The sequence below is a fragment of the Pteropus alecto genome, unplaced genomic scaffold (assembly GCF_000325575.1).
Source record: "Pteropus alecto unplaced genomic scaffold, ASM32557v1 scaffold7, whole genome shotgun sequence".
NCBI classification, from domain to species: Eukaryota; Metazoa; Chordata; class Mammalia; order Chiroptera; family Pteropodidae; genus Pteropus; species Pteropus alecto.
Window position 1 is genome coordinate 23304932 of NW_006494614.1, and position 12568 is coordinate 23317499.

The 12568-nt window shown below is 32.5% G+C and overlaps 1 protein-coding gene across 1 annotated transcript in view; it reads right to left on the reverse strand.

Annotated features, from left to right (window-relative positions):
• COL19A1 (collagen type XIX alpha 1 chain) overlaps positions 1-12328 on the reverse strand; it is a 279851-nt gene extending 267523 nt beyond the window's left edge. The window contains exons 1-3 of the mRNA XM_006926816.1: positions 12238-12328; positions 1543-1617; positions 619-718 (exon numbers count right to left, since the gene is read on the reverse strand). Of these exons, the coding sequence (XP_006926878.1) occupies positions 619-718; positions 1543-1617; positions 12238-12328 (266 nt within the window). The remainder of the gene's footprint in view (positions 1-618; positions 719-1542; positions 1618-12237) is intronic.
• Between the last annotated feature and the right edge of the window lie 240 nt (positions 12329-12568).

The following is a 12568-nucleotide window of genomic DNA, read 5'->3' on the forward strand; positions in this document are numbered from 1 at the left end:
ATGTTCTTCCCTGAAATCTTCCTCCCTGTTGTTCTCCATCTCAGTAAATCATCCCACTCTATACCGAGTTGTTTGAGCCAAAAACCTTGGATTCATCTTTGACTCATGTGTTTCACCGAGACTGAAAAAAAAAAAAAAACAGTTTTTCTTTACTATTTACTTTATACATTATATAATATGAATACGTAAGGGCTAAGTTATTTTATTTTAATTTAGCATGAAGCTTATCTATGTGAATAAATATGATAAATCAGCCTTTTGTCTCTAAGTCTGCATCATGACTTATGTGTTAAAGTTTACATTATAAAATCTAATTTTGGTCATGTCTATGTTGAACAAAAATAATATTTCTTTGAAAACAAATTATTCTCTAAAGATGATGTCTCTATCTGTACATGTAAGTGGCATTTACACCATAGAGCAAGATCAGATTGCAAAGATTATTAAAAACAACAAATATACAAACAGAACATTTACTACAGCATTCAAGTGAGTATAAAAAATTGAGATTTTTATTTTTTAACAAATTATTTAAAATCTCCTTAGAAAATAGTTTATGTAAACAGTTAAACAGTTAATGGAAATAGTTAAAATGTAAAGAAAAACTATTTTACTTACATGGTATCTCTAATAAGTAGTGTACTTCCCAATTTGAAACAGGTTTTATCACCTTCACAAAATGCATGTCTCAAAGAAAAGCTTTCTCCTAGGTCAAAACCTGGAAAACGTGACAAATGATTTAATCTAGTAGTTTCATTACATTTAGTAAACTCACAGAGATATTGATTTTTAAATAGGATTTTTTGTTGTCCTTATCTTTAGACTGATTTATTTCAAGCAAAATCCTGCTGTTTGGGATCAGCAAAATTTCTCTACTTCATTTTTCTCCTTTTAGGATAGAAGAAAATAAAGTAGGTTTCAAAGGGCTCAAATATTAATTCTCTTTAGTCTAGGGAATTATCCAAAGTAAATAAACAGAGTAGTTCATTGTAGCAGCTCTAATGGCTAAAGACAGAAAATTAGTTAAGTAAAAAATATTACCACTTTAGAAGACTGTATGCTGATAAGGGGAAATGCTTAGACTTCAAATAGAATATATGTATTATGATTGTGTGCATGCATGTGTATGTGGTGGAAGTGGCGGGGAAGAGAGCAAGAGAAGGAGAATGAATGGAACGAAAGGAAGAAAGAGAAAAAGATAGGAATGATACACCAAAATGGGAATCATGACTATATTTGGGTAGTAAGATTTTCTGTTGCATAAATTCTTTTTTCTTTTTTCCAAATTTCTACGATGTATACAGCTTTTGTAATTTTAAATAACATTTTTTCTCCAAGAGTTTGCGTTGTTGTTAGTGTTCACTTAAACAATACAGAACTGTTTTCAGCATATTTTCAACATTATCCATATACTTTGCTTTTAATTTTTTTATACTGATGTTATCGTTTTAAATTACAATGTCAAGGAATCAACTACAATATATTACATGTTTAGTGATAATTTTACACAAAATTTTCTCTGTAAAGGATTATAACACTTACCTGGAACTTCAAGCTTATCTCTGTTGTCTTGTATAAACTGATGTCCCTCTGTTCTCAGTATAGGACATTGTTTTTCTATTAAAAAAAAAGTATTGAGGATTTGCACTACATTTTCTATCAATTCTTTCAAATAAAATACAATACAATCAAAAACTTTAAAAAATGGAAATAAATTAAACCATTTTATTAAATTTCTGTAAAATGAGGATGAGTTTTAACCTACCCACTAGTGCGTTTGTAAAGATTACATGTACATGTATATGAAGTGCTCAGAACAGTGCCTGGTATGCAGTGTATGCTTGTTAGTGTTAACTATTATCATTATCATTATTATTTTAACATTCTAATTGTTGGTATATATTTGACATTAAGAAATTAGCTAGCTTTAGTATCATTTAATTTTCACGGGCCAAGTATATTCCAATTTTAAAACAAGTGAACTAACTACTATTATATTTTAACATAACTTTAATTCAGATTTTGGTGTCAAATGATATTAGACTAAAGCAGAAAAAGACGACTGTGGACCGATTGTTCCCCTATCTCACCCAAATTCATATGTTGAGGCCTTAATCCACAATGTGATGGTATTTGAAGGTGGGGCCTTGTGAGGTAATTAGTTTTGGATGAGGTCATGTTATAGAGACCTCATGATGGTGCTGATTTCCTTATAAAGGGATAGAGAAACAGAAGACCCTTTTCTTTCTCTGCCACGTGAGAAAACCAGAAAAAGGGCCCTTGCCACAACTTCTCCATGCTAGCACCCTGAACTTGGACTCCCCAGCCTCCTAAAATGTGTGAAATAAATGTTCGATGGTTAAGCCACTCAGCCTATGGTATTCTTGTTAGAGCAGCCTGAACTGACGAAGGTAGTAACATAGATGGAAGTTATTAAAATGAAATTAAAAAGCAAAAATGTAAAGGTCTCTGCTACACAAAAGTGCCTTATAATGAAAAAAAAAAAGAGATAAAGTCATTGAGAAGGTAATATTCAAACCATAATATTCAAAGAAGGTAATATTCAAACAATAATATTCAAAGAAATAAAAGATAAAGTTTGTCTCCACTCACAGTGAATTTACACATTCAATACTACCACAACACACTCATATAATAATGTGCATTCATACACTAATTTTTTTTTATTACCTGGGATATGTTTAAATCTAATTCAGGCTAGATTCTGGGAATGTCATAGTCAATTCAGAAAATTAGACAAAATTGCAGCTCATTTTTAGAATATGCACTGGTAACCGTACAACTGGAGAGACTTTCTTAAACTAAATTAAATAAACGTCTTGGCATTATGCAATCACAATCTTAATTTTCCATGTCTAAAATTCGTGTTTGGGTTTAATGACCTAAAAGTTTTTAATATAGAAGAAAGATAAACTGCTTAAAATCAAATTGATCGCCTGCTCTGTGGAAGGTGGAAACTACTGATTCTCTGGTTTAACTGCTGATCCCCTCAGCCTTTTCTTTAATAAATATATCACAGAGCTCAAGGGTGGTGACAGGGCATCATCTTAATATATCTAACCCCAAAAATAAATCAGATTCTAAAAAGCGCTACCATTTAATCAGATTTAAAAGTTTCTCTACACATAAATGAAAGTATAGCACTGAATAATTTTACAAATTACTTAGCTTCTTGGGAAATTCCTACCTCAGAGATCTTAACATAACTGCAGATCTTAAAAATAGTAAAATTGGACAATCTATAAACTATCAATTTTTAAATCTGAATTCAGTCATTTTTATAAAAACCAAGCATCTTATCAAGATTTCTGCACTGAAAACTAAAGAACATTGTTGAGAGGTATTAAATCCTTAAATAACTGAAGGAATAAATCAGGTATTTAGACTGGAAGACTCAATATTGTTAGGATGTCAATTGTCAATTTATCTCTAGATTCAAGGCAATATCAATTAAAATCCCAATAGGGTGTGTGTGTCTGTGTGTCTGTGAAAACTGACAAGCTGATTCTCAAATTTATATGGAACTATAAAAAAAAAACAACAACTAAAATTGCTAAGGCAAAATTGAAGAACAAGCTAGAAAACTTACACAATCAGATACCAGGAATTTTATAATGTGGGATTTATGGGTACATATATAGATAAACAGATCAATAAAACAGTAGAGTCTAAAAACAGACCCATGAACATATGATCTCCTTATTTACCACTGAAGGACCACTGATATTCAGTGGAAAAAAGATGGTCTTTTCAATCTGTAGTTCTGGGTCAATTAGATTTCCATAAAGAAAAACATTGAACCTCGATCCTTACCTCAGACCACACACAGAAATAAATTAGGAATGATCTTAGACCTAAATTTGAAAGGTAAAACAATAAAGGACTAGAGAAAAATATAAAATCTCCATGAACTTGGAGTAGCAAAGATTTCCTGTAAGGGATACAGAATGCATTAATTATAAAAGATTGATAAGTTGGACTTCATTAAAATTAAAATCTTTATTAATCAAAAGACAACATTAAAGGAGTGAGAAGACAAGACAAGATTAGGAGCCAGACTATTGCAACACATATACCCAATAAAGTATCATAGCCAGAATATACTAAGAACTCTCACAAATCAGTAAGAAAAAGATTAAAAACCCTATTCTGAAAATGTGCAAGACAACTTAAACACTTCACAAAAGAGAATATCCAAATTGTCTACTAGCATATGAGAGGGTGCTTAACATCAGTAATCAGGGAAATGCAAAGTAAAACCACAATGAGATACTACTAAATGAATAAAAACTAAAGAATTGACAACACTAAGTGTTTTTGAGGATATAGAGAAAGGATGACTCTCCTACATTGCTGTGGGAATGGAAATCTGTACAACCACTTTAGAAAACTGTTTGGCAGCGTATACTAAAGCTAAATATACCTGAACTCTATGACCTGGAAATTCAATGACCCAAAAGAAATGAGTGCAAAAAATGAATGTAAATGGCCTTTTTGGAAGAGAACACTCATTGAAGCATTACTCATAATAGTCTAAAACTGGAAACAACGCAAATATCTGTTGGCAAGAGAATAAATGAATAAATTGTGATATATACAATGAAAAACTATGCAGCAATAAAAAACAGAATGAATCACTGACACATGCAACAACCTGGATGATTCTTACAGATATAATTTTAAATGGAAAAAATACCATTTCCAAAAGAACACTTACTACATAATTCCATTTATATGAATTTCAAGAGGTTGTACAACTAATCTATGTCAAGTACTAGTTACTTTAGTGAGCTGTCAACTGGGATCCAATGCAGGGAAACCTAAGATTCTGTAAATGTTCTATATTTTGATCTGAGTGGCAGTTACACAGATGTATAAATATGTATAAAAATTCATTGCACTCTACATGTAAGATTAGTTGACCTTAGTGTGTATAATACCCCAACAAAATAAGGAAAACAACGTGTCTGTAAGAATATACTTTAAGCTAAAAATGATTCTTGCAAAACAAAACGAATAATGAATGACCATACTGATACAAAATTCTTAATCTTTTTAGTAAACCTAGTTAGGTCTTTTCTTTCTGACTTTCTTTGGAGAAAGACTCTCTCCCTCAAATGTAAATAATTTCCTTGAAACTGGTGATTCAGGTCCTCTGGCTATTGATAAGGGTCATTGAAACTCAGCATTCTCCTTGGCCCATTATAAGGCAGGAATGGCTTTAGGCCAAAACAGGGCCCTTAGAATCTGAGAGGGGAGGGGACTTTTAATCCAAGTTTTTTTGTTTTGTTTTGTTTTTCTTTTTTTATTGGCAAAACAAAATTCAAGACAGTGCAAATGGACTTCCTACTACGACACTTCAGTAAGGAGGGGAATGTATGCTGGCTCATTGCCAAGTTGAAATCAGTATATATCTTAAATTCTTCCAGGGACTTAATGAATATATGATATCAAAGTAATTAACCTGTCACTTTGAAATGAATGGATTTCAACATTTCCAGCAATGTATATGAAAATATTTCTCCACATCTTTCAGTTTACGAAAATCAAATATTGTGCCATACATTTGGAATATGTGCTTTATTGTGAAAAGCCAAACAAAACAAATAAAAACTAAATGTTAATTATTTGGGGGTGAGATACAGGACTCAATAATCTGAATGCATAAGTTTTAGGGATCCATTGCATAAGAATGACAAGGCAGCAGAAGTGGCTATCACAAGTTGAATGTTACTTCTTTGAGCATTGACATATGCATTTTAGTATAAAGTAAAGCACACTTGTTGAGTAAATGTGCATTTATCTTGAGGAACCATTGATGAGACCCAAATATCCAAACATCCTGTCAGGAGAATCAATGCAGCAGTGCCATTTCAAAGGTTCTCTGCAATGTTTCAAAAAGTAATTTCTAAAAATTTCGAAAGTAATTTCTAAAATTTCACCACAAAAGATGCATTGCTTAGGAACCTTCAATCAACAGAACTTTTGAAAAGAAAATAAAAACATCTTTAACAAATTCATGCTAAGATGTTGTTAGTGATTGTCAGACCCACTTTCTCCCTAACTTGGCTTGAAGGACTTGGGCAATTTATAGGGTTGGAACAATATTGAAAGTAGGCAAAGGAAATACAAAGGAAGGCAGCTAGGTCAGATTTAAGTAGATTATCTAGATTTTATCTAGATTACTTACAAAAAAATACATACATTTTAAAAGATTTTTACCCTTCTCTCCCTCCAAAAATCAGAATGAATCCCAAGGATCTAAGAACAAATCATTCAAGAGAATTTATGTGACTTTTCCCCCAGATCACATAACCAGCCACTCAATGGCAAAGTTAAAATAAAACACAAATTTCCAATAGTCTATTTTTTTCTCTATTTTGATCATTGCATCTTGAAGCCATATTCTAAAAAAACAACAACAATAGAACACTTAAAAAACTCTCCTCATTCTTTAGTAGAAATGCGTTTTGTTCTCACTCTCAGTTTGAAACATTTTTTTTTTTTTAAATCACTTTTCCCCTTAATCTCTAAATCTTTGTACTGTTCTTACCTGCTGATTTGGCCTTCTATTGTATACAATCTAGTAAGCATTCTAGTATTGAGATTAGATCACATGTCTTTTGAAGCACATTTGTCTTATCATTGTTCTGGTATTTTTTATACCCATACATATAAAAGTCTTCAGTTTAATAGAGCATTCACCAAAAACATACTGAATTCCCCCCTTTCACCTCTCAAAAAACTAAGAAGCCCAGACCAGTTAAAATGTTCTTTAATTTTTTCATTTTTTTCAACTGATTTAATACATAAAAGATTTATGAGCGTTGCAGATGCTCATACTGAAAATGGACTAGTCACTCTCTGTGGCCAGAGGCCTCTGACCTTAGGAAAAGCAAGCAAGTGAGGTCATTCCTCATGCACTACAAAGGGGAAAATTAAATTAGAGGCATCATGAAAAATAGATGTAAACATGTTCTACTGTACTCTTTATAGTTTGTTGAGGGTTCTTGGTATTGCTTAAGCTATTTATATACCTCTTTACTAATTACACAGAAAGAAAATATATAATTTGTCTAGTGGAGACATATTTTTTACTTCAACTTTGCTAAAGTATACATATATATTTACATACATTTGTACTAAATAACAATGTATTATGAGCAACATGGAATTACAATAATCAATTAACTGTGAATTAAGGCTTGTTGAAAGCTCTTTAGGGAAGATTTGTTACTGAAAACTATAAATTCAGAAGCCTACCCATTTGCATGGTATCTGCTAATAGTCCTGGAGGGTAAGGATTGAACATCTCCCATGAGGTCTCACATGTATTGTTTTGATGAATTTACCAAAGTTCAAGGTATAGCTTTTGACAGACACTGCATGCTTGGAAGTCAGATTTGACAATACGAGCAGCAGCACAGATCCATTTCTCAGTGGCATGTGCCCCATCGCCGCCTCCTCCTCACTCTCTGGACTTCAATCTTCTGACCTTTCTTGTTATTTCTCCCACATGCTGAGCATGCCCAGCTTCAGGGCTTTGGTATGTGCTGCTTTCCAGATGTTCACACATCTCTCTCTGTCTTCATGTCTCTGCTTAAATGTCCCCACATGAGGGCAGCTTTCCTTGACCATTCTATATAAGAAAACAACCTATCCTGTCTTCACATTATGTAGGATTGCCCAATATAGCAAATAAAAATATAAAATGTACAATTAAATTTGAATGTCTAATAACAAAAATATTTTTAGTATAAGTATACCCCATGCAATATTTGGAACATACTTAAACTAAAAAATGTTCATTATTTAGCTGATCTTCAAGTTTAATTGGGTGTCCTGTATTTCGTATTGCAACCTTACTAGCATGCCCATACTCTGTGAGGCCTGATACAATGGTAGCTTGTATTAAAGAGGTGACAAAAAAGATTGAAATGAGAAAGAATTGAGATATAAGAATCGACAGGACGTGATAATGGATTGAATGCAGGGAGGAGCGAGAATTGGCTTGCTTAGTAAAACTTTAGTTTACTGAAATGAATCCCACTAGAGGAAGAAAAGATTTGGCTAGGAGTAAATAAATCTGCGGTCAGAGAGGAGGAGTTTGAAATGTCAAGTTTGAGAAGCCATTAAAAAATTTAAAAGAAGTTATTGAATAGTCAGTTAGAAATATGGGTATGAAACTCAAAGAGAGGTCCGGGCTGTGAAGTAAATTTGGGACCGATTGACATATAAGTCATAATTAAAGCCATGGGAATGAATGAGAGTACATAAGCAATGTGATGAGAAGAGGAGGACTATCCCCTGAGAAATTACACCTCTTGTCCATTTGTTTCCTGTTTCGTTTTTCCTATTCATATCCTCAGGAGTATACATATTATGAAATTATTACTACCTGTAAAATTACAAGTAAAATCTGTCTTGTTCTGTAGATGCTCTATTTATCATTCTTTTTTTCCTAACATTATTAAGGAAATATTAACAGTATTAAGGAAAATTGTTTTCTTTACCTTAAGTGACAAAACTCATGACAGCATTTGAGTCAGTGAAGATGAAGAGCAGCAATTTACCACAGATATAGAAATGGTTTGTTTTCCTTTCATAAACAGATCAAAATAAGAGCTTTTGGGTGTTTCACATTTTTTTTTAAAAAAAAGGTTAAAACACACTTCCTGCTGGACTGAGGGGAAGAACACCTTTTCATTTTATTGTTACTAGTTGCCCTCACGCCCTCCTGTTCACATTGTACTTTGACAATATCTCTGATAAGGGACTATGGAGTATTCTAGGTTGGGACAAAAACACTGGTTAACAAAATGGGTAAAGCACACTGGACCAGAATATAACAAAAATAGTATAGAAAAGTGACCAAAAAAGGGGTGGGGGGGAGTGCAAAGACATTTTAACAGAAAGGTCACAAAAGGCCACAGAAATTTCACTGATTTTTTTTGTATCCAAAGCAGCCATATCTTCACTTAACAAGCTTTCCTCCACTTAGGACTTACAAAATACCTTTGTCAGTAGTAGGATGCTTACATAAGATCATATTAAACATGGAATTCTTGAAAACACAAAATAAATTTCTCTATATGACAGTGTACTTTCTACTCTGAATTTCAGAGTGTGATGTTTGCCAATTAGTAAAAGCCAGATTTAATAATGGATTTCCTTGTAATTAATAGAAAACTAGTTTCAAGGGGTTTATGTGATAGTTTGAGGCCCAAATTTATAATCAATTCAATCTATATACTTAACTTAAAGTTATACCATAAATAAAAGAAATATTATAATTTAACTTGCATTCTTTCATCTCTTTATTCAGTCTTATCTTTTTGTTTTGTTTTGTATTTTGCTGCTTTTCCTTACTCAAGTTTTTTTTTTTATTATTACTTTTGGCAATAATTCAATACTTGGTCTTAGAGCAGATTAAGAAAAGGAAAAAGAGGAACTTTTAATTATTTGAAACATGAGTTTCTATCATTGAAGAAAGTTTTAAGTAACTGATTAAAGTAAGTTTTGAGATGATTTACATGATGTATAATTTTTCATACAATTCTCTTCCCCACCCTCTTTTGACAACTGAGCTGAAACTGCTACATTCAAATAGGATTTCTGCAGCATGAAAATATGCAAATATGCCTTATCTCATAATTTGAACAGTAAAATTGATGAAAAATATTAAATGAATTCTTAATAGCATCACGATTTTAATATTCAAGTTGTTATTGAATAGCTCCATATTACTCTTAAATTTTGTCCCAACTGGGACAATATTCCTAGTAATCGTCAAACACACCACAGACGTAAGAAAAGCAATTAAAAGACTCAATTTATCCTTCATGTATTTAGGTTTAACAGTAGACTGTTGACAACTTCACAGACTTCAGAGCTGAAACCTTAGCCTCTCTCTCAGATTGGTTATATTTTATTTTTAGATGTAATCACTTCCCTCCGGTAAATGGTTGGTGACCACACACACAGGTCTGCACATGAGGAAACTAAAAACGGGAACCTTGTGCTGTGAATCAGCTACACGAGACACAAGAAGAGCCCCCTATCAGGCCATGCCTAGCGTGTCATTTTCTTCAATAATCCTATGACAGTGCTGTGCTGACATTTTAATAAATGCAAATGATACCTGAAGTTAAGCAACGGCCACTGCATGTTCAGTATGTGTTCTTTCATGAGCACCTTCTACCAAATGGCATAATAAAAATCAACTCTTCATTTTGTTCTTAATTTCCTTTTAGTGCTTTATGTTATGTGGACCATGTTAGAGTTCAGATTAATTTTGAATTCACACTCCTAAGAAACTTTTTCAGAAAGATTAATTTAGTAAAGTAAATTGGGCAAGAATACATACATTTTGGTAGTCTTACATACAATATAACTTGATTAAAGAACTGAGATACCAAAGCCAGAAAAGCAAAACATTCAGGGGAATCCCAAACTGGGAAAGTTTCAGTTTTGCAAGATGATTATGTTCCAGAGATCTGGTGTACCACACTGTGCCTGTAGTTAACAGCACTGTATTAAACTCTTAGAAATTTATTAAGAGGGTAGATCAAATGTTAAGTGTTCTTACTACAATAAAGAAAATATTATAAAAGGCAAAAAAAAAAAAAAAGCCAAAAAAAAATAAAATAAAAGGAACCTGGTAGCATAAGATGCAAGACAACCAGCTGAGGAAAAAGAAAAGAAAAAAGAAATGTCAGTCAATTATGCCAAAGGTGAATGTTTCTCCACGTGTTTTCCTCAGACATGATGCATTAGATTTACCTGGGGAGCTTGTTAAAGATGTAAATGACTGAATTTCACCCCAGCCTGTCCTGCAAGCTGAGGGTTGGGAATCAATAACCCCCGATGACTCTTATACTATAATTGGAAAACCATTTATGTCGATCTTTCAAATCATTATTATCAAGAACTAGAATGTGCCAAAAAACTGTGTCCTACTTAGTCAAAGGTTCATTTTCTTTGCTTATCAAAAAAAGTCCTATTCCCCCTAATTAAGCTGCAAATTGCATTACCTACTATGTCTTTTAAAAGGAAGAGACATAAAGAAATTCAGAAGAGTAGCAACATTTTCAAAATAAACTCCCCTGCCCTATCCTGTCCTATATTTCTTTTTGCCATAAGTCACTCATGATTTAATACTCACTGAAGAAAGTTTTCTCCTCAAAAGTAAGACATCCTCAGTATATCATTTATATAGCGGTAAAATATTCAAACTTTCATGTGGATTATTTTAGGAAATGTACCTCCTGCCAAGTTATTAAAAAATCATAAACACATAACACTCTGAGAGACTAAGATCTGTTATTTCTTTGTGAGATTGTTTTTATTTTATGTGTACTTCAAATTCAAAAGTTAGCAAAACTTATTACAATATAGTCAAAAGAATAAACAGAATAAGACTCACAGACTCAGAATATATCATCGTATCTGACCATTGTCAGAATATATCATATGTGAACTTTTGCATAGAAGGAGAGTTGAAGTATCTTTGCTTAGCAAATAGTTTCTTCAGTGTATCTAGTTCAACTCTTGAATTTTAAGGTACACCTAGATCAGTAACTTACACATACTCAATGTTCAAGAGAAGTCTTTCAAATTAGCCACATAATCATTTATAAAAATTAGAGGTGAAAGTAATTGTTTCAAATTGCCTTCAAGACCCTTGGAAATTTTATGAAGTTAATAATTACAAATAAATATTATGCATTCAGTTCAAAAAGTGCTCTAATGACTGTTAATCTTTTCATCTGAGATACTACAAAATTGATACATAATTAAACCACATTTCCTTTTATATCTCCTATTCTGTTTTTCACTTTTCTCTAATTAAGATTAGATATGTCTCCAGTTACTCCTAATTAGTGAGGGGTTTCTATAGTTATAATTTAAATAACTTGAATAACTTATAACTTAAAGAGGAAAGGAAGAAATATACAGAGAGGAACAAAAATATATTTATATTTATAAATATCAATGTGAGAAAGGAAAGGCTAGACTAGTAGAGTATGTATATAAAAAATGAGGTAATTTTAGAAATTCTCAATGTGCAACATGAAGGTCATGGGGGAAACAATGAATAATTTATTTTAGTGGATTTTATCTGCAGCCTCTTCAACTTTAACAAGTTCATTTTCATGTTTTTTAAAAATAATTTAACATTTGGTGACTGGAAAAAGAGGTGGCCTGGACAGATACCTGGCTTATCCCTGACAGTCACGGAACTGGAAGCAGGAAGCAGGAACACTGCCACCCAGAGCCAGAGTTTCCAAGAGCCAGCATGCCTCATTGTGCCTCGAAACCATGTGAACAACTGACCACAGATCTGCAACAGAACAAAATATTTAAATTAAGCTTATTATACAATTCTTTTCATAAGTATTTCCAGAATATCCTCATCACCAAAGAGAATACATAGATTTTTACATTACATATAATTATATACAGACAGTTGTCGCTTGATATCCATGGGGTATTGGTTCCAGGACCCCTGAGGATAACAAAATCTTCGAATGTTCAAGTCCTTATA